At 41.6% G+C, this 22,817-nt stretch overlaps 1 protein-coding gene across 4 annotated transcripts in view; it reads left to right on the plus strand.

Moving 5' to 3' along the window:
• Positions 1-19,287, plus strand: part of EDRF1 (erythroid differentiation regulatory factor 1) — a 30,626-nt gene extending 11,339 nt beyond the window's left edge. For 2 of the 4 annotated variants that reach the window (XM_061162890.1, XM_061162892.1), the window contains 16 exons: positions 511-658; positions 748-856; positions 1,162-1,273; positions 2,508-2,768; positions 5,006-5,077; positions 5,451-5,601; positions 7,250-7,438; positions 7,592-7,792; positions 9,223-9,441; positions 11,505-11,728; positions 13,272-13,430; positions 13,606-13,755; positions 15,150-15,303; positions 16,791-16,906; positions 17,946-18,097; positions 18,420-19,287. In XM_061162890.1, coding sequence (XP_061018873.1) covers positions 511-658; positions 748-856; positions 1,162-1,273; positions 2,508-2,768; positions 5,006-5,077; positions 5,451-5,601; positions 7,250-7,438; positions 7,592-7,792; positions 9,223-9,441; positions 11,505-11,728; positions 13,272-13,430; positions 13,606-13,755; positions 15,150-15,303; positions 16,791-16,906; positions 17,946-18,097; positions 18,420-18,588 — 2,586 coding nt within the window. In that variant the 3' untranslated portion in view covers positions 18,589-19,287. Of the gene's footprint in view, positions 1-510; positions 659-747; positions 857-1,161; positions 1,274-2,507; positions 2,769-5,005; positions 5,078-5,450; positions 5,602-7,249; positions 7,439-7,591; positions 7,793-9,222; positions 9,442-11,504; positions 11,729-13,271; positions 13,431-13,605; positions 13,756-15,149; positions 15,304-15,325; positions 15,393-16,790; positions 16,907-17,945; positions 18,098-18,419 lie in introns of those variants that run through there. The other 2 variants (XM_061162891.1, XR_009696163.1) reach the window with 2 other exon arrangements.
• Positions 19,288-22,817: the final 3,530 nt, after the last annotated feature.

Consider the following 22,817-nt stretch of genomic DNA (forward strand, 5'->3'; position numbering starts at 1 on the left):
ACCCCCACCCCCGGTGCTCCATTTCTGTAAAGAAGTAGTCCAGAGCGCCAAGGGAAAGTAGCGTGCTCTGGAGATACTGCCCAGGTGTCTCTGGTGTCTGGGGAAAGAAAAAGTCAAAAATAATGTATTTTGAGAAAGCTTACTGGGTGAAGTCTACCTTGATTTATCTATCACCTTCCCAGTTGAAAACCGTGAGGGTAGAATGGAAGAAAGTGTACAGTGCAACTTATTCTGTGGTTGGGACAGAAATGAGATGTGCCTAAGTCTGTGGTTCAAAGTTTGGTGATGACTCTCCCTTGAGAATTATTCCTGTGGTAAACTACCACATTGCTGGCAAGGAGGGGTCAGATTCCTTCAGAGTATCAGAGCAGAAGAAAGACCAAAAACCAATGCCTTAAACTCTCATGCTGTGTAGGTCTCTAACTGCACGATTTATATATTTGGTCTCTTTTTAATAAGAGAAGTGTTGCTGTGCAGCTTTTCTCAAACTGTCTTTTCTCTGTTTTATAGAAGTATGAAATGATAAAGACAGAAGAAATTCCCAATTTGGAAAACTCTAATTTTTCTACTAAAGTCATAAAAGACATTGCACAAAATATTTTATCATTTTTGAAATCTAATTGTACCAAGGAAGGACATACCTATTGGCTGTTTAAAGGTAAGCTAATGTTTGACTGAATAATCATTGATTTGAGTGGCAACTGTAAAAGGAGGTTTATTTGGTTTTTTGTTTTGTTTTCTTCCCAGCCAGTGGCAGTGATATAGTGAAGCTCTATGATCTCACTACTCTTTGTGAAGAAACTGAAGACAAATACCAAAATCCATTCACAATGCCAGTGGCTATTCTTTTATATAAGTGAGTGCTTTGAGAAGTTAAGATGAAGAAGCAGCCTTATTTAAAGTTTTAAGTGTATGGCCTCACTATCTATGCCAAGGTTTTAAATACCTTTTAGATTTTCATAGTTTAAAAAATGTGTATGTATATACATCTATATACTGTTGTAAGATAAATAGGGAAAGGGAAAAGAGCAGGGGTGTAAAACGCAATGTTTTGTTGTTTCTTATGGCCCTTATTCTGCTGGAAGGAAAGAAGAGCATTCCTAGACTTGAGTCTTGAGAAAATGATGAATGGGCAGTAAAGCTGATATAAACTCCTTTTAGGGTTGCTTGCAACATGATGATGAAGAAGAATCAAAATAAGAAACACTATGGGACCGTTCGAACCCTGCTTCTGAATTGTGTTAAATTGCTGGACAAAAGCAGACATCCTCAAGTAAGATTAATACACGCCCTCTAAAAGAATTCTGGCATTCTGATAGAGAATGGTTGCCCAGACATTAAAGCCACCTAATGCATAGTCCGTAACTGCCCGATCTGGTTTGCTAACCAGTTACCACACATTGTGCCTAATCTGAACTGAGATGTGCTTTAAATGGAAAACACACTGAATTTTGAAGAGTCTGTGTGTGCACATGTGTACACGTTACATATTGAAATATTTTGTGTTTATCGAATCAAATATATTAAAATTGATTTTGCCAGATTTTGTTCTATAAATTTAGAACTTGGATAATTTTAACAAAGTAGTGCCATTTTTCCTTTGTATTTTCATTGTTAGAAGGTGGAAAACTATTTTATAGTCTGTCTTGAAAGACCCATTTACATGAATGTCAGTATAAATAAGGTCCACATTCTGTACCTCAGTATATAAAAGCATCTCTTGAGAAACCTCAGTCTTGCCCCCCGTGGTTTTACATCACCCTTATTACAAACCTCAGTGGTCTGAATTTGATAATTGTACGTCTCAGTGTAAGGCTAGTTGTTGTATCCTGTTTAAGTCAGAAAAGATACATAGCATTATGATTTTTTTAAAGTTTGGAGTTAATTTTAATTGTCACCTTATTCAGTTTGGAGAAAAAGATTTTCCTGGAGACCAAACCAAGAGAAACTGCTTTCAAAGAAAAGTGGCAGAATACTTTTTGGCTTAAATATCTAATTGCAGATTAAGGTGGTGGTTAGTAAGTTAGAAAATAGTGTTAAGGCCTGTTGCATGTCTGTGATAAAGAATTACTTCATAGAGTAGAATAATGCTGATATGTAAATGCTAATTTTAAGGGTAACCAGAAATTTCTGGACTTTTTGCTCATTAAGCTCATGGAGGTTTTTCCCCCAGAACTGTAATTTACTATTCTAGTTTCTTGGTTGATATGGAGTGATAGCTTGCTAATATTTTAGTTGTGACACTTTACATGTGAAAACTTGTCTCCAGTGAAATACAGTTGTAATTTTTTCTTAAGAGAGAACGTTGGGAATGGATAGTTTCAGGAAATAAACATATCAGTCCATGAGGATTTTACAGAGTACAGAGCATTGGTACTTAGGAATGTTTCTTGTGTGTATGCCTGTCTGCAGATCTCCTCAGATTTGTTAGTACAGTAGTAAAGTTCATTTCGTTTTAGAATGCTCAGTTTTGGTGAGTTACTAATATATTTTTTTCTATTTGTAAGATTATTGCTTCAGCCAATTACATGCTTTCAGAACTTTTTCAATTGGATGAACCTAAAAAAGAAGAAAGTTCAGAATCTCCATTAAATGAGAATTCTGATGAAAGTTACAGTGAAGAGGAGGAGGAGATGCCAGACAGTGATGAAAACGGATCCTACAGCACTGGTTCTGACCCATCAGATGATAACAAAGCAGTAGCGATAATTAAGTCTGTTGGAGAGTTGTCGGTTCCAGAAAAATACAAATCCATTCATCAAATCAGAGTAAGCATGTTGACATTTGTATTAAAATTTCATCAATGGAAAAACAACCATTAATTGAGTACAGTTAGCCTCTCAAAAGATGGCATTACTTCAACTAATCCTTCATGATATAGGGTCTGATTAGCTCTATGAAATCTGAAAATCAGTTTTATAATTGTCCCAGGATCACTGACCCACATGCAAACTGACGGTGGGCAGATGTGTAAATCACACATTAGCATGTTAATTTTCACGTGGGAGATTTTTCTTTCCAGTGACCAGTGTGCGGCCCTCTCTCCTCACCAGGGTACCCCTTCCCAGTTGCTGTGTTGCTGTGAGACAGTACATGTTGCTTGGTGAACGTAGACTCAGAGCGGATGGGCGGCTTGTTGATCCACATGTGGAGAGACCTGCACTTGTCCCTGTGCTATAGGGCGGTGCCTTTCAGTGACTGTGGCCATGTCAGCTGGATTGGACATGTCCCTGACTGGTCACGGCCCAGTCTTCCCCTTTAGGTTTCTGTTGGTGTTGATTGCACTGACTGTCATACCATCCATCTTTTTCTAGACAGTGTTTCATTTTTCTGAATTATTACTACTTTCCAGTCCTATTTATAGATAATCTCTTACTTTAAGCTCTGATGTTAACTTTCAGATGGAAATTTATGTCCAGGGTTTTAGAGGATCTCTGTGTCATTCCGAAACATTGCCTGTCCTTCTGACCTCCTCTTCTTCTCTCCTCTCGTTTACCTTAGCCCCACTCCCTTTTTCTCTGTCTCTCACATTCAGAGTCATGCCCACCCGAGGGCCTGTGCATCGCTGTCGCTTGTGCTCAGAGCTTACCCTTTCCCCAGACCTTTCTGTGACTGGCCTTTTCCAAGTTGATTGAAATGTCCCCTCCTCTAGGAGACCTTCCCTGACTGCTTTAGATGAACCATGCTGTTTTTTTCTCCATGCTATTTTTTTCCGGTACAGGCTGGTAGTCTGTACCGGAAACCCTCGGGTGTCTGTGTCCCATGCCTGAAATGTAGGCTCCCTGGAGGTATGGGCTGTCCCGTGTCTCCATGGCAACAACCCATAATGTGCACGTGTGTCCAGTCGCTCAGTCATGTCTCACTCTTTGCAACCCCATGGACTGCGACCCCTCTGTCCCTGGGATTTTTCAGGCAAGAATATTGGAGTGGGTTGCCATTTCCTCCTCCAGAGGATCTGCATCTCCTGCATTGGCAGGCGGATTCACCACCATTGCACCACCTAGGAAGCCCACAACACATAATTGGTGTTCAGTAAATATTTGACTAAATGACCACAGGAAAAAGTCATTAACTGTCCACCTGAATTTTAGTGCACTTGGCAGCTTGAGCAACTCCCAGTACAGTAAAAAAATGTTGCTTACTGTAAACAAAATCATTGGTTGTAAAAGGTACCTTAGTTGGGAAAGTGCTTCGTCAACAGAATGCAGTTAAATTTGGTGAGTGGTGTGTTTACAGATTTTTTTTTTTTTAGCAGAGCACTTTCTATCAATATTGAAAGCACTCAGAAATAGCATTCATATAAACACGTCTTTAGTGTTAGCTCTGCTGTATCTCAGTACTTTCTCAAGTACAGACAGTGTGGCTCCAGAGCCCTGGACTCAGCACTCGCTCACTGTGAGCTTGAACACAGCACCTAACATCTGTGTTTACTTCTCTGAATAATGAGAGCGGTAATTCCAGCCTGTAAGATTCACGAAGTAGAATGCCTCGCAGAACTGCTTACACATCATATCACTTAGTAGGCAGAGGTTATTAACTGGCTCTGCTCCTAATTAAGTGTATACATTATACATGAGAACTGTGGGCAATACTGGTTAACTTATTGCTAAACTGATGATATTGTGAACTGTGTGTTAGCAAGTACTAGTGCTCGTTGGGAGTGAGCTGACCCATCGGGTTAGGCATATATTTATTTAAAACATTTCTTGCTTGCTTTTTTTGTTGTAATAGAATTATTTTTTTAAATTTTAAGTACTTAAAGCAACATATACTGGAAGATCTTTTTAAACAAGATTTTTGTTGATGCTTATATCCATTTACTCTGCAATTAAAACAAGATTATGTGTAATTGAAACAATACATTAACCTTGAAACAGATACCTCACTAAGCTGAATACACAGAAAATTTCAAGAATTACTGATTTGCAGAATTTTAGTAATTCCTGGGAGATGGAATTTGTTGTATTGGCAGCATGTTAGTAATTTTTAATGTCTGTTTCTGAAGCCCAGCTGTGCGTTTCCGGTTTGTCATGACACAGAAGAGCGCTGTAGACTTGTGCTGAGCTATGTTCTGGAGGTAAGTTCCCATTTAGACTAAGCTTGTGCTTGGTGTGCACATGGCACTTGTGTATTGGTGTCTAAATGTCCATCTTTCTTTTAAATAAATCTTTATTGGGAGTGTAGTTGCTGTACAACGTGCTAGTTTCTGCTGCACAGCAAAGCGAACCAGCCAAACATTGTTCTGAGTGACATTCTCCTGTGATTTCTTTCCCCCTTAAAGCATGAATTGAAAATTAGTTTCTCCTAACTTTCAGGCCAAATGGAGTTTTTAAAGTCTGTTTTCAAAATATAAATTCTAAGTGTATCTGGTTGTCCAGATACTGCGTTATATTTCATTTCCAGTTGATGTTCAGTGACATGTATGGTAAACATTTCTCCTTTTTTTAAAGGGTTTAAAGTCTGTGGACAGCAGCATCAAAAAAGAAAGTGACCTCCCTGCCGCTGACCCCAACACCCCAATCCCATTAAAATATGAGGATGAATCCACAAGAGGGGGTCCTGAGGGCCTAGAGAAGCAGATGGCCTTGTTTTTGGACAAAAGTAAGTTGAATTGAAGTGCAAATAAGGCCATTTCAATGGAATAATGTACTGGGCCTTTATCAGCAGCAGACTTGGGTCAATTAAGGCCTTCACTGAAAGAAATTCAGATAAAGGGTACATATGAATGGAAAGTAGGGGAAGATATCCTTTCATTCAAAGTGTAAAATAAAGCAGGGTGATTTCGATTCTTGGTAGATATTTCTAACAAGAGCGTAAGGAACCTGCCGCCTCCTGTCACCCACTGTGAGGAACTAATGCCCTCAGCCCTTAGGCTTCTCCTGAGAAGGCCTTGCTTCAGTAGGAGCAGTCAAGGGCTTAAACACAAGGACTTGGGAGCCAAACCGCACAGCTTCAGGTCTCAGCTTCACTGCGGCAGGTTGTTTGACTTTGAGCCTTGTTTTCTCTCCCAAAGTAGAGACAAAAGCCGTGCCTCCTTTAGAGGGGTGCTGTACGGATTGGGTGCGTTAGTGCGGACAGTGTGCTCAGAGCGGTGCATGTGATGACCAGCGCTGCCGGAGCAGGGGCTGCCTGTCCCTCACAGCGCTTGAATAAGCTGCACGTGTACTTACAAAGCGTGGATCTGCTCAAGGATGTCACTTCACGGGGAACATGTGGGCTTCACAGTAAACCTGCTGAGTTTCTCATTTTAATCTTAAATTGTATTTCAAAGCCCGTATGTTTAAAATAGTACCAAGAGCTTTCTGAAACATTTTCTCTTCATGAGCATAATTGGGGCGTGGCAGGACTCACTTCCCTAGCATTAGTGTTTTGCCTCCTGTGTGCCGGCCTGAGCTTGTACGCACCAGCATTGAGACCCCTGTCTCTCTGCTTTTTTCACGGTGTTGTCTTTTCTGAAATGCCTTTTCTGTCTGTTCCTTCCTCCCCCTCTCGACTGTTGAATATCCTGCTCTTGTTCAAGGCTTCTGTGTTCACCACCTCTGTCTGAGTCAACAGTTCCTTGGTTCCCTCACCACTTTGTCCTGTAAGCACTTCTTGAAGCCTGCCTTATTCATCCTCAGCTGTGCTTAATGGTTTTATATACACACACAAACACGCTTGTGAGCAAAATTTCATCTTCAACTTTGGTTCTCTGACAATGCCTCACACATCGAAAATGCATACAGTAGCAGAGGAAAAAGAAATACAGGCACAAATAAAACCATGAAAGAGACTTAAATACTTTTCATTTGTAGCTTGAAAGACTCAAACATTAGAGCTGATCAAAAAACGAGAAATCTTAAACCTGGGAGATGCTGAGCATGACATAATAAGTGGTGAGGAACCATTTTAATGTTTAGAACAGGAGTTCTACTGTGATTAAAGCTGCACTTTAGGAGGCTGAACTTTGGGGCAGGTTGACCCATAGTCTAGAGAAGGGAAGTAGATGTCAGTCATGAACCCAGTGATGTCAGTGACCCCCAAAGAGAGTGACAGAGTTGACAGCTGCATGGAAGCAGGGCTTTGGAGATCTCAAGAGTATTGAAACACTGCTGTTCTATTAATACTTTAAGTAGTATAGTATTTACCAGTTTTGTTGTAGCTGTTAATTGTACTGAAGCCTGGTGTGTTTATATCAAGAAACAATTTTTTTTGTACAGTGAGACTTATATTCAAATAAAATGTGCGTCTTTTCCCCCTCATTTCGTAGTGGGGTCCCTTCAGAAGGGTAATTATTCCAGTCAATCTGGAATGATCCCTGGTTCTTGGCAACATAAAATGAAGCTCCAGCTGATTCTCAAGTCATCGAAGGCCTACTACGTCTTGTCTGATGCTGCCATGAGTCTTCAGAAATACGGAAGGGCATTACGATACATTAAATTAGCTTTACAGAGCCATGGTAAGTCACTGCAGATGAATATGTTTAATAGCATATTTTCCACTCTGGTGTAACAGCCCTTTATTCTGAAACACATGAAAGACCTTAAGTTTCACTGTGCTCCTTCCTTTTTAATGCGCTGTGTTTTTTCTCCTTCCTGCTCTTCCCACATAGATACTTACTGCTGCCTCTGCACCAATATGCTTTCTGAAGTGCTGCTGTTTCTTTCTCAGTATTTGACGCTCTGCGGTGATATCCAGCTAATGCTGGCCCAGAATGCAAACAACAGGGCGGCACACCTTGAAGAGTTTAATTACCAAACGAAAGAGGACCAGGAGATTCTGCACAGCCTCCACAGGGAGTCCAGTTGTCAGGGTATGCGGGGGAGGGGACTTGTACTCTGCTTCTGAGAAGTGCCAGAAATGTCAGTGTTTCATCATTTCTTAATGTTAACATGGAACTCAATCCTGTGTATTTGTGTATAAAATGGTTTTGAAGTATTTTGTAATTACTCATTATACAACTGGAACTAACTAAAAATAATCTCTGGAGACGATCATATTGACCATTTACACTTGTCTTTCTGTAATAACCCCTTCGTCAACTGACCAACCCATGATTTTCTTTTGAAAAGAATTAGCTGTTGGTAAAAATGAATGTGTTACCTTCTGAATGGTTCCTGGGGGCTGAGATACAAAGGTCATTATTTTTTAAATGTGGTTCACAGCTGTCTGTTTTTGGAGTTGTCAGATTTTAAACCTGGGAGATGGGAGAATTTAGTCCACAGCAACAGTATTCCTTCTCTTAGCTCTATCCAGTAATATAAGCACCTGTGATTAGGGCAGTAAATGAGACGTAAGGTGCTTTTGTAACGTATCATGAAATCGTTTATTATGCTCTTGAGTTTATATCACTTGATACCCACATCCCAAAAAGTTCTGGACTGTTAACATCTAGAGAGTACACAGAGGGACGAAATGTATTATTTCCTTGGGGGTTTCTGGCCCTCTTTTTTCCCTTCCTCCCTGTCTGAATTTCTCAGATGACCGTTTTATTTTAATAGACATGGTGAGAAAGTCTGTAGTTTGTTTTTGCAGCTCCCATCATGTTAGTTTCACTTAAGGTACCTCTTTGTAAGAGTGATGTGCTCCCTCAAAGTTAGCAGCAGGGTACTGCCCTTTTTTCCCTTGAGATTTTGGGCCCAGCCCCTGAGTTTACTCCAGTCTCCACTAGATGGCAGGTTTAAGTCTTTAGAGCTTATCAGTTAGCTTCTTCTGTGACTTAAACTTACTACTAATATAATGGGGCTTCCCTCATAGCTAAATCGGTAAAGAATCTGCTTGCAATGCAGGAGGCCCAGGTTTGATCCCTGGGGCGGGAAGATCCTCTGGAGAAGGAAATGTACATAACTAGCCTCTGGTAGCAGTCAGAAATTTATTTCAAGAACAGTTTTCAGTAATTAAAAAGAAAAATTTATTTACTTTGTATCAGTGGACAACTTTAGGTCTGTACCAGTAAGCAGTGCATCCGGTAAAATGTGGATGTTGGGAATTGTTTGATATTTTTAGGCAGGAAAATACTTCTTTTAATCTGATGTTAATGTTTCAAGAAAATACAGTTGTTTAGATAAATTCAGAGACCTTTACTTCTGAAATTTAAAATTTTAGTGATATTAATTGAATTTTAATATGTTTATACTACATGGCATCTATTTGTTCTTTTGTCTTAAAAGTATTAGATTACTTAGATAGTAAGGAAGAAGGGTTCATATGACTCGTGGTAATGTTTCCTCTTTTTCTTTCAAGGATTTGCATGGGCCACTGATTTGTCTACAGACTTAGAAAGTCAACTTTCAGTTAGCTGTAAATGTTATGAGGCTGCTAATGAAATCTTGCAGTTTAGTGACTTAAAAAGTCAAAATCCAGAACACTATGTACAAGTATTGAAGAGAATGGGAAACATTAGAAATGAAATTGGTGTCTTTTACATGAATCAGGCTGCTGCATTACAGAGTGAGAGACTAGGTGAGTATCTTTTTGGAGTCCTCTCTTTATCACCTATCCTGTTAGTAAATCATGCTGATTTTTACATAGTTAAAGTGAAGAACTGTGGCATTTGGTTTAATGTCATAAAGGGATGCACTGTTTATCTCTTATTATTAAATCCTCAAGAAATAAAAGTAGGAAGAGACATTATTTTCCCTTGGGAGTTATCATTTCAGTGTCCTCTGTCCTCCACCTGATCAGTTCAGAAGTGAGTTGGACTGTCAGCCATGTGGTAGGCTTTGTGCTTGATATAAAATCAGCTAAGACATAGTGCTCTGAGTTGGGAAGCCAGATATGAATACAAGTCTCTGAAAAATGCTGTAAGTTCCAATGCAGTACAGTAGAGGAGTGGGGAAAGGAGACGTTTCTTCGAGTTGTGTGTTTTTGGAAGGCTTGTGGGAAGAAGGTTTAGTTTGGGCAGATTGCACGTGACATGTAGGGCGTCAGCAGGCAGATGTGGGAAAGGTGGGATGTCCTGACCAGAGTAGGCAGGAGGAAAGAGCCAGAGATGCAGTGTCAGTGGGTGTTGGGAGTAGCAACGAGTAGTCTTCGGTGATTCAGGCAGAGGGCGTTGGATTCCTCTGGACCCATGTGGAGTGTGAGAGGCCAGTGGGCATGTGAGTGAATGGTCTGATTTAGTAGTCAGAAATGTGTGGGTTAGCAAGAGCTCTTTGGGTTAGCTAGGCTTAGGCTGGAAACCATTCACATCGAGGTGGTAGTTGAACCCATGAGAATGGGTGAAATTGTAGAGGCTGTGCACACAGCAAGGGAAACAAAAGGGGCTGAGGGAACTGGGGACAGTGCATAAGCAGGTTACTGGGTGCCTGTGCCCTGAGAGCTCTGCTTGGCACCAGGGCACAAGGGTCCCCGCTGCTGGGAGAGCCTGAGCTGTTCTGTTAGTTATTTATACATACATAGTATATTTTTTTACATTGCGATTTAAGGTACCTCTGGAGGAGGAAGTCAGTAAAGGCATATGAAAAGTGGTAATCAGAAAGGAGAGTTAGAGAACACGCAGATTGTGCCTCCTAAAATGCATGGGGCCATGTCTCTAGAATCTTTATAAAAGGGTGCTTTGCTCAGGTGTTCTTACTTGCTTGCTTTAATACCAGCTTCTAATAGAGAAGAGGATTCAGAGTGTTGTTTTAGCCTGCTTGGCTGCCATAATAAAATAGACAGACTAACCTACTGCATAGCATAGGGATGTGGTAGGGACCCCTGCTCAGTGTTACGTGGCAGCCTGGATGGTAGGGGAGTTTGAGGGAGAATGGATACATGTGCATGTATGACTGAGTCCCTTTGCTGTCAACCTAACACTATCACAGCATTGTTAATCAGCTGTACTCCAATACAAAATAAAAAGTTAAAAAAAAAAACACAACATACAATGGACTAGGTTGTTTCAACAACAGAAGTTTATGTCTCACAGTCTGGAGCTAAAAGTCCGAAGCTGGATTTCTCTGAGACTTCTCCCCTTGGCTTGCAGGGGGCCCCCTTCTTGCTATCTTCTCACCTGGCCTTCTCTCTGTGCACATTGCTGGCATCTGTCTCTTTTATGAGGACAGTCATTTTTGGATCAGAGTCCCATCTTATGGATCTCCCTGGTGGCTCAGTGCTAAAGAACCTGCCTGCCAATGCAGGAGACACGAGTTCAATCCCTGGGTTGGGAAGATTCCCTGGAGTATGAAATGGCAACCCACTCTAGTATTCTTGCCTGAGAAATCCCATGGACAGAGCAGCCTGGCGGTCTATAGTCCACGGTGTCACAAAAGAGGAGGACACAACTTAGCAACTGAACAACAGCAACAGATGACCTTAAATGAATTGCATTTGTGCTTAGGAACTCAACATAAGTTCCAGGGGTGGGGAACACAGATGTGATGAGAATGTAACCGGTGTGAGAGAACAGTGCGCTGCAGTGACCCAGGCGGCTGGTGCTACCCTGGACATCCTGTCACTGCCACACTCCTCTCATCAAGACACGCTGGTGGGCTTACGGTGATACCTGCTTACGCAATTGTTTTCTTTCTTTTTTGGTGAAGTGAGCAAAACTGTGTCCACTGCAGAGCAACAGTTGTGGAAAAAAAGCTTTTCTTGTTTTGAAAAGGGAATTCACAACTTTGAGTCAATCGACGACGCCACAAATGCGGCCCTTTTATTGTGCAACACGGGACGACTCATGCGGATTTGCGCACAGGCTCACTGTGGCGCAGGTGATGAATTTAAACGTGAATTTTCACCGGAAGAAGGCTTGTATTACAATAAGGTAACACACTTGCTTACACATTGGGCTTCATCTGTTCACACTTGATTGTTATTTACACTTTGCTGTAGCTCCTCTAAAAGGTATTAACTGTGGTGATGGCACAGGATGAGACATCAGCAACAGGCCTAAGAATACTAAGAATTCAGTAGTGCAGAGACAACAGGTTGAATTGATAGGGAAAACACGATCATTCAGTTAATTGCATTGGTGTAACCAGATTAAAGCCACTCCAGTCTACGTGGCTCAGTGGTAAAGAATCTGCCTGCCAGTGAGGAGACACAGGACATATGGGTCCAATCCCTGGGTTGGGAAGATCCCCTGGAGAAGGAAAAGGCAACCCACTCCAGTATTCTTGCCTGGAGAATCCCGTGGACAGAGGAGCCTGGCGGGCTATAGTCCATGGGGTCGCAAAGAGTCGGACACAACTTAGCAACTGAACAACAGCCACCACCAGAGTAAATGTCAGATGGATGAAAGATCGACGTGGAGAAGTGAAACTGTAGAAATCTCGAAGGAAAATACAGGTAGATGTTTATCTGACGAGATGGGACTGTCCCTTCATAACACAATGAGCAAAAATCACAAAGTAAAAGATGGATATTCAGATGCATAAAATTGTTTTTTAAATGCATGATAGAAAACATAGTTGCAAAGTAGTCTAAATCTAGGGAAAATAAAGCACACATGACAGATCAGAGGTTAATAAACCCTTATTATATAAAGAACAACTAAGAATCATTGAAAATAAACTGCCCAAGTAGAAGAAAGAACAAATAATATGGAACAAAAAAACTGGTTAATATTTAAGAACAATTTCAAATTTTAAAGTTTTATGAAATTTTAAACTGAGTGTCTTTTTTCAAATTGTAAAATTTTTTGGCAAATGGTGATAATCTAGTATTGGAGGAGGTATAAGAACTCAAGAACACCCATTTAGTCAAGAACTTTGAATTTGTTTAACTTATATTTAGAGAGTAATGTTCATTGCATATTGAGCTTTAAAACAGAGTGATCTTATTTTTCTTAAGTTTACATATTCATAGAAAAAGTGGATAAATACACACCAGAAATGTAGAAATTATTGGTGGGTGATGGAATTCAGTGAGATTTTATTTGGGTAAATACAATGACCATGCATTTCAGCATTGTGGTCACAGAGGTGGGAACGATTGCTTCTTTATACAGTCAAACCCAACAAATTGTTCTATCTATAGACTTGTCAAAAAATATTTTATCTAGTTTGCTAATTATACAAGGTATAATTTTCATTTAGAAAGGAGAAAAAAACGAAGGAAGATATGCATCCTCATGGTTCACACAAGTCGTAAAACAGCTTGGCTGATGATAGACTCGAGAGGAAAGGTGGGCGGCATGCAGTCCACTTGAAATCACCTCCTTCATTGAAAAGTGTCATTGATTTACTTTTTTCCCTTTCATCATGACACTGCCCTATGTGAAGTTGCTGTTGGGGTGAATGAGGCGTGTTTTAGTTTAAGGCGTGTACTTAAGCTGAGTCACAGCAGCCCTCTTTGCTCCCTCACAGGCTGTTGATTACTATCTGAAAGCTCTAAGGTCCTTGGGAACACGGGACATACACCCAGCCGTCTGGGACTCGGTGAATTGGGAGCTGTCCACTACTTATTTTACGATGGCAACTCTACAGCAAGATTATGCTCCATTATCTAGAAAAGCTCAAGAGCAGGTAATAATATTTGCTGGATCATGAAGAAGTATTAACCTTATATATTCCTTTGTTTAACAGATACACAGCATCTGTTACAGTCTTTTCCTTGACGAGCAGTATTTGTTTTTAAAAATTCTTACATAAGATTATGAGATGGTCATTTTTTCCCTTTCCCTTAAAAAAAAATACATAGATTGAGAAAGAAGTCAGCGAGGCGATGATGAAGTCACTGAAATACTGCGACGTGGAATCTGTGTCTGCCCGACAGCCCCTCTGTCAGTACCGAGCCGCAACCATCCATCACAGGTTGGCGTCCATGTACCACAGCTGCCTGAGGAACCAGGTATTGCCATTCCGATTCCAGTCCACTTAGAAGTGCTGCTTTTTTTACATTTCTGTATAGATGTTAAACGCCATCTGTTCTTGTAGCCATTTCAGAAAAGCTTGGAGGGTAGGTATTTCCCCTCTCCCCATGTTGTGTATTTTTTTCCATTACAATTGATTAGGCCTTAGTTTTCAAAATTTGATATTTGCCTGAGTGTATTATTTAATCTTTTTTTTTTAATGTAGTTACTCTTTATAGAAATGGTTCTGTGCCAGTTTTGAAGTATCCATCACCCAGTTTTAAAAAATTTTACTGTGAAATAGAGCATGCATATCAGAGGACACAGAAGATACATGTGAAGCACTTGTGCAGTTTAAGGAACATCAGAGGAAAGCCCTGTGTACCTCACCTCGAGGTTAAGGAGTGGAAGAGTCCTTCGGGTGCATTCTGTGTGCCCCTTCCCCCTGTTGAGCCTCTCTCAGTACCCACCCAGATTAACTACTGTCCCGGGTTTTCTATTATGTCTGCACTTTTTCTGTGTTTTATCACTTAAGCAGTATGTTTGCAGTTTATCTGGCTTTGAACAAACCACACTGTATATACTCTTCTGTGACTTACTGCTGCTTAGTTAACATCACATTTTGGAGATTCTTCCAGGTGGATGTGTAACTGTTTGTTTACTTAGCTCAGTAGGATTCATTAAATGAATATATCAGTTTATTTATCCATTCTATGATAGCGGAACTTTGGGGTAGTTCTCGTTTGAGGCTAATTAGAAACAATACTATGAACAGTCTTATACATGAATCCTGGTGCTCAAACCCATGTATTTCTGGGAATAATCTGAGGCCTGAGGTTGAGGTGGCTTCCTTCAGAGAGCGTGACTTCTGCCCGGAGTCTTGTGCCTATGTAGTTTCTCAGCGATGTTTTTTTAATGGTTTTGTTGTTTTCCCTTCCTTAGCACCAAGACAGCTTACCTTGCAGTCCCGTGGGGGTGGGTTTGCTTCTGGGTTGCCTTTATCCAGAGAATATTGTCCTTTGAGGCCCAGCTTAACCTGGAGAGGGTTTTTCTCTCTACTCTGAGCTGGCCCTACACTCTTTCACTTGCCACAGGAGGCCCCCAACCTAAACTTAAATTTGTCCAGATGGCCTAATATCCTCACGGCAGATGCCAGCGTGAGAGGGTTCCAGGGAAGCTCCCTGGCGCTGGGACAGCTGGACACGTGCACGCAGAAGGATGGAGCTGGGCTTCCTCCCTCACATAACACACAAAAACCAAAGAAAGACCCAGATGTAAGAGCTACAGCTCTGGGACTTAACAAAATGCTGAAAAGCAGTTAGTGATCCAGAGATTTGGTGAAGTAGTTACTGTGAAGCCCAAGCCTTAGGATGTATTTTATTTTTGGTTCTAGGTTGGTGATGAGCAGCTTAGGAAGCAGCACCGGGTGCTGGCAGACCTTCATTACAGCAAAGCTGGAAAGCTTTTTCAGCTTCTGAAAGACGCTCCGTGTGAACTCCTTAGAGTGCAGTTAGAAAGAGTAGCCTTTGCAGAATTTCAGATGACCAGTAAGTCTTCTTTATTTCTCAGATTTGTGTGCATTGGCTTAGTGTTGGATTGTCTTAGAGTGAGGCAGACCTGTGGATCGCTCTTGGATGTAAGTAATGCTATCTTCTTTTGAATTTGCCCATAGTTAATGTCTTTGGATAGGGATTTTTTTTTTAAATGCTTTTTAAAACATAAATGTGTTAGATTATGTTTAATGACTAGAAATACTGGAATACAGCCAGGATGTCTTATTTGAAAAAAAAATTGTGACAAGTTACTTTAGACAAAGATTTTGACCATCATGAACAAGGTAGGAGTGGAGAAGCAGTGGTGGAGGTGTGGTGGCCTCACTGAGTCCCTCTGCATGGTAACCTCGGAGCCTGAATGAGGAGATGAGATGGGAGGGCAGGAGGGGTAAAGTGAGATGTATTGTTCTGTCATTTTCCCCAGCTTGGAGTGGGCTAGGTCTCCACCACTGAGTGTTTTTTTCTAAACTCACTCCTCTACCTTGTTCAGCCGTTCCCTTTCTGCAGAAGCATCTTGTGAGAAGTATCTTTTGTTTGGTAAAGAAACAAACATTTATTTGAAATACAGCAATTCTATTGGTTTCATTTCAGTTATTTTCTTCTATAAAATTAAAATGAATTTAATACATAACGTACATGCACCTGTTTATATGGTATCTCTGGAACGATGGACACGAAACTGATGGCGCTGTCCCTTCTGGGGAGGCCAGCGGGGTGGCTTTCCGCGTATGCCCACGTGAACGTTACACATTTAGAGAATGTTTTACCTATTCAAAACAGTTTTTAGGAATACTTTTTACTAGGGGGACTTCCCGGGCAGTCCAATGGTTAAGACTTCGCCTTCCAATGCCAGTGCAGAGTGCAGGTTCAATCCTTGGTCAGGGAGCTAAGATTTCACATGCCTTACAGCTAAAGAAAGCAAAACGTAAAACAGAAGCCATATTATAACAAATTCAATAAAAACTTTAAAAATGGTCCACATTAAAAAGATCTTAAAAAAGGAAGAAATACCTTTTACTAAAAGCATCTTTTAAAATTTTGGGCAGTATATGCATAGCTGAACGGCAAGTAGCTCTTTCTGGGGGTGGTCTGGGGAGGTCTTCTTTTGTAGTTTGTGTCTTTGAATTTTCCACGTTTGAATTCCTTAGAGTGAGTAGGATTCATTTTTATTTTTTTAAAAAAGTAGATACTGGGAACAAATTTGCTGTGATGATAAGTATAGTTAATTCCTTTTTAAAAAAATGTTTACTACTCTTGAGTATGAAACCAGATAGATAAGAAAACAATGATTGTTTATTGCTTTCACTAGTTCTACTATTTTTCTCTAGGGATAATTACTAAGCAGAAGTTGGATTTAGATTTCTTGGGATTTTCATGAGCTACCTTCACAGTGTTTGGAAAATCAGAATTTTCATTAATACATTGGATGGGTTTCTCTATTTATATTTAAAGGAATGATCATTTTGTGTTTGCTACTCTAGGTCAGAATAGCAATGTTGGAAAATTAAAAACACTATCTGGGGCGCTTGATATAATGGTGAGAACTAAGCATGCATTCCAGCTTATCAGAAAGGAGCTTGTGGAGGAATTTGATCAGGTAAATGGAAAAAAAGATTTATCAGTTTTCTATGTGTCTTAAAGTAAATGCTACAATGGTGAGTGTGTACAGTGGACATATGCATGCACATGTGTGTATAGTGTATATGTATACAAACACATAAATATATATGCTTTGCATGGGGCTTCCCTGGTGGCTCAGATGGTAAAGAATCTGCCTGCAGTGCAGGAGACCTGGGTTTGATCCCTGGGTCGGGAGATCCCCTGGGAAAGGGCATGGCAACCCACTCCAGTATTCTTGCCTGGAGAATCCGAATGGACAGAGGAGCCTGGCAGGATACAGTCCATGGGGTTGCAAAGAGTTGGACACAACTGAGCGACTAACACTTGCATAAAACCACATTAACTGATTTATTATTTTTTTTTTTTTTGGTGGAATTATTAAACACTTCTTTAATTTGCAAGTGTATCTTTTATATTTTAAAATTGTTTCTTTAAATAACCACATAGACCTTGGTTAATAATAAGGCCCTGGGAATAAAGAGAAAAAAAATTCTGTACCTTTTTTTATAATTTCCACTAAACTGCCTGCAGCTGAATGGTGAGTGGGCTTAAGCAGGCTCTCTAGAAAGGCTTTTTCGGTTTGCCCAGCATCCATGCATTCATGCTACCTTCTCTGTGGCTGAAAGCTTCCATAGGATGACGCCTCCGTCCTGCAACCTTCCAGGTTCTGGTTCTCAAACCACACGGGACCGGTTTCCATCTGCTCCTGGAGCATGTGGTGTTGGAAAGTCAGGAGGGTTTTGTTCAGGTTTAGTTTCTTCTACATACGTGCCGTTTAGGTTTGAGGCAGTTGTTTCACGTGATTTAGTCTTATTAGAAGGTTCCCGCAGGAGGGAGGCAGAGGAGGCCGAGGCAAGGCGGCCAACAGGGCTGTCCTTGGACAAAAGTCCTCTCAGGTTTGCTCTTTGTTTGTGGTTAAAACGTTTGCTGGATTATTCAACTGTGGCCGCCACCACTTTAGTATGAAGCAGTAACTGTGGGGTGGCTGAGCTGAAATCACTTTTTGTTGTTTTTAGCCTAAGAGTGAAGAGACCCCTCCAGCTGCTGATCCTTCTCCTAGTCTTAATCGAGAAGAAGTGACAAAACTGCTCAGTATATTTGAATCGCGCTTGTCGTTCCTTCTCCTGCAGTCCATCAAGCTGCTGTCTTCAACTAAAAAGAAAACGAGGTAAAGTGAATGGCGTGGGAGCTCCTCCCCCCGCGCCTTACCCAGATACGTGGGTGCTAGCCCAGCCTTTCCTCAGGAGAACGTGGATTCCATGAAGCCTGGGAATCCAGGTCTGTGAAATAAGTGTTTAAGAACAGGCCCATGAGCAGTCGATTTGGGAAAGTAGGTATGAGGTTGGCATTAACAGGATCCCTGCTTCCATGAAAAGTGACGACAGGGCCGTCAATGTTTAGTTCTTGGGTTTCTTTTACAGCTCCTGGTGGGCGTCACTCTTTCCTTCATCTCTTGCTCTTTTTTTCTCTCTCTCTTTTTTTTAACCCAGTAGTAACCTTGATGAAGACGTAGTCCTCAAAACCAATAAGCAGGTTTACTCCCAGCTCCTGAGAGCCACTGCGAACAAAAACGCCTCTCTCTTGGAAAGAGTCGACCTCCTCATCCATTTGCTGGACCAGCTGGCTCGCGGCGGAGGCAGCAGCGCCGTTGTCCAGTGACTCCTGCCTGGGGCCGCATCCGCAGAGATGCTGTCCGTGCCTTCTGCACTCGGTACTAGTGTTTCCATTCGGTGCTCCGTGTCATTAAATATGAGGGAAATACCCACTTAAAACAGGCACAGCAGTGGAGACATAGAGTTCTCATTTCCCACGACAAACAACCATGGCAGAGTTCTTTGGCTTCTTCTTCAGAGGCACCAGCATCACAGTCAGAGTTCCCGCGTTCGTTTCTTTAAGAAGTACATGGTACCTCAGTATTAATAGACTTGCTGTGAGGCAGTTAACACTTAACTATTTTTGAAGTATGTTAAGCTACGTGGGTTTAAGAGATAATTATCTTGGATAAATGTTGCTTTGGTCAAGGGAACTTTTATCCAAATGATTTCAGTGGTTCAGGTGGGTTAAAGAAACTTACGGTGCATCCACAGTGTTTCCTTCTCAGTCACACAGAAAAAGCCTCCCCTTTTTAAGCTTCAGTACAGGATTTTTAGAAGACCAGCCATTGTGCAAGGCTGTCTTTAGTGCATGTTCTGAACAGATCTGCTTTACTTTACTTTGACTTTGTATGACAGTTGATCAAGGATAGGTACCTCCCCCTCTCCCCCCACCCCCCCCCTTTTTTTTTTCACTTTAAACTTGAAACTGTGAATAAGGTTAAGAAAACTATTTTGAATAAATAAATTATTTATTTAAAATGTCTCTGTAGTTTTCCATTTCACATTCTTCACACCGAGTTTTGACTTGAACTGGTTTACTTAATACATTTTACAAAGTGACGATTAAAACATTAATAATAAGTAAAATTTCTGCCACCCCCGAATTCTCACGAGAATATTATACTCATTATTTGCTGCTACGTGGCTCTTGTCCAGTTGCTTAAAACACACTCTTTTTTTTTTTTTCCAGTGCCTGGAGCGTGCAAGGCTTTCCTTGTCATAGTTAACTGATCTCAGCTTCGAGAAAGATAATGTGATACATAAGTCAGGCATATACTCCTTCCTGTGGGGTTGACGGTCTGGATTTATGCGTGTGATGCCCCTATAGACGAGCGCTTGCCCGGCCGCCACGTCTCTGCTGGCCTGGACCGAGGGCGGGAGGAGGTGCTGCTGCCAACTTCCCCACCGCCCTGCGCAGCATCTGTGTGTGAGTCTCACCATGCTGCCCCTCTGCTTGCCAGCTGCACCCCTCTGAGGAAATCCAAACTGGGCTAGAAAACTGTCTGGAATAAGCTTGTGTTTAGGGCTTCCCCGATAGCTCAGTTGGTAGAGAATCCACCTGCAGTGCAGCAGACCCCAGTTTGGTTCCTGGGCTGGAAAGATCCCCTGGAGAAGGGAAAGGCTACCCACTCCAGTATTCTGGCCTGGAGAATCCCATGGACTGTATAGGCCATGGGGTCGCAAAGTCAGAAACGACTGAGTGACTTTCAAGCTGAATTTTGTAGACTGCTTTTTCATACACTGAGATTTCCAGGTGTTTTCACTGGTGAGTTGACATCTGTCGTAACTTGGTAGAACTATCACTTGCTGTTTTCCCACTTCCTTGTAATTACTTATTACAATTGTATTTATTTATTTTTGGCCGTGCTGGGTCTGCGTTGCTGCACGGCATTTTCTCTAGTTTCTGTACTCAGGCTTCTCACTGCAGTGGCTTCTCTTGTTCCAGAGCGCGGGCTCTAGGGCTCCTGGGCTGTAAAGCACAGGCTCAATAGCTCTAGGGGCTTAGGTGCCCTGTGGCATGTGGAGTCTTCCCGGCAGGGATTGAACCCATGTCTCCTGCATGGGCAGGCAGATTCTTAGCCCCTGGGTTACCAGGGAAGCTCCCTTGTAGTTATTTAGTTTGCTTTGTCCTTAGGACAGATTTACACATCAGTTTTTCAAAAATGAATTATTGAAGCATTGAAAATTCGGCCTAAATTGTAAAGCAGTTGTACAGAATCTACAATGTTTCATAGCAGGACAGCTGTCATTTTTGTCTCCCCTGGTGATAAGCACACATGGAATAAACCTGATTAAACCTGGACACATACATTGATTATACCTAATTTGGGGGTTAATGAGTTCCCAGGTGGCATAGTGGTAAAGAATATACCTGCAGTGCAGGAGACTTAGGTTCAATCCTTGGGTCAAGAAGATCCCCTGGAGAAGAGAATGGCTACCCACTCCAGTATTCTTGGCTGGGAAATCCTATGGACAGAAAAGCCTGTAATGCTTTTCCCATTCAGTTTTAAGGAGCCATATTTGTTTCAGTTAGTAAAAATCTGGTTTGTTTTCTTTGTAAAATAAATCAGACTTATTCTCCTAGAAATCCCCTGTCTCTCCATTTGCCTGTTTTTCTCCTTACGAGTTCAGGTTGGAGGGGTTGACGTCACAAACGTCAAGCCACTGCTCTGAAACAGAAATATGCCATTTGAAGGGAATCAGGAATCTGTTATTTGTCCTCAACTCTTCAGTTAAGTGTTGCTTTCAAGGAAGAAGACTGAGTGGTGAGTCTTGTAGGAGTAGTCCGCTGAATCTAGATTAATAGCATGGTTTTGTGTCTCTATTCCTGGGGAAAACCTCAGTAATTTTCATTGGATAAGGATCAAGGACACGATTCCTATTCACATCAATGCAAACACCTGGAAAGAAAGTTAAGGCTGGCTTTTTTGGAAATCATTGGTGTTTAGGTTAATTTATAGCAGTGAGGTAAGCACTGCTGCACCTGTGGCTGCACCAGATTTGGGGGCTTGAAGTTCCTAACAATTTTCCATATGATGGGATCGTCTGCCATGGCCGTAGACATATGTGCTCAGTCACCAAGTCATGTCCGACTCGGTGACCCCATGGACTGTAGCCCGCCAGGCTCCTCTGTCCTTGGGATTTCCCAGGCAAGAATACTGGAGTGGGTTGCCATTTCTTTCTGCAGGGAATGTTCTGACCCAGGGATCAAACCCGTGCCTCTAATGTCTCCTTCATGGCAGGCAGATTCTTTACCACTGCACCACCTGGGAAGCTGGCCGTATATATAGATCCGCGGTAATTGAGGACAGCTTCTAACTAAGAATGTGGTCATCTGACAAATTCCAGTCAAGGACAACAGAAAACACCAGACTGGAAAGTCTTTTATTATGAAGAACCCTTTGAAGAAGTCAAGGAACTGATTTCTTCGGTCATAAAAGGCAACATCCAGGGATTTGGGATGTGAGGGAATCCTTCTGAAATCAATCTGGAGTAGCTTCTCCCTCGTTCATCTTCTGAGTGGACCTGATCCTTACCACTGTCATATCTCCAGTGTTGGTTTTCTGAGAGCCAAACAAGTTTTAATGTGGTTTATTACTGTTAAGTCACAGGAAACAACAGAGACAACTTCAGTACGGCTCCCAGCCAATCATGATGCTCTGCCATGATTCCAAGAGAAAGTAGGCCTTGCAGCACCTGGCTGAGGGAAGCCTCTGCCCACGTGAGTGGTCCCTCAGGTCTTGACTCTCCTCTGGATTTGGCCCCAGGAATCAATTCTATTGTGTGTCCTCGGCGCAGTTAGGGTGTGATTGGTTCCAAGCCCATGACGGTTTATCAAAAGCAAAAACAACAAAAAGCATGCAGTCTTTTTCACATAAACATCTTATTTTTCTTCTCCTTCCTTTGTAGTCTAAAGATTTTTCTTTTATATGTTAGGAGCCCATGGGTTGTCATGAATCATTTTCCTATCCTGATCAATATAACCTCTCTTTTTAAAGAAAAAAAAAAAATCATGATGCTTATTATTGGATTTTTCTTTAATCCAGAGTTTTAGAATCACCTAGATCCACCACTAGCCCCATTTTTACAAATGAGGAAACCAGAATAGAGTTGAAGCAATTCACCCTGATTCAGATAGCCTAGGTTGAACAAGGGATCCGGACTGGGACTCTGGAATTCCACCGAAGTGACAGTCCTATGAATTAATATTTTGTAATTTTGCTTCATTTTATTTCAAGATCCAGATGCTAATTTCATGCTCGGAAACAGCACAGGATTGTTTTAAGCTGTGCTTATTAGTTCCTCATCCTGAATATTTGGTATAATGTCAGCATCAATAGAATAAATCCACTTGAGTTTGGGGGCTTTCCTAGCGGCTCAGACGATAAAGAATCTGCCTGCAATGTGGGAGACCTGAGTTCAATTCTTGGATTGGGAAGATCCCCTGGAGAAGGGAATGGCTACCCACTCCAGTTTTCTTGCCTGGAGAATCCCTTGGACAGAGGAACCTAG

Source organism: Dama dama, chromosome 15, assembly GCF_033118175.1.
Source record: "Dama dama isolate Ldn47 chromosome 15, ASM3311817v1, whole genome shotgun sequence".
NCBI classification, from domain to species: domain Eukaryota; kingdom Metazoa; phylum Chordata; class Mammalia; order Artiodactyla; family Cervidae; genus Dama; species Dama dama.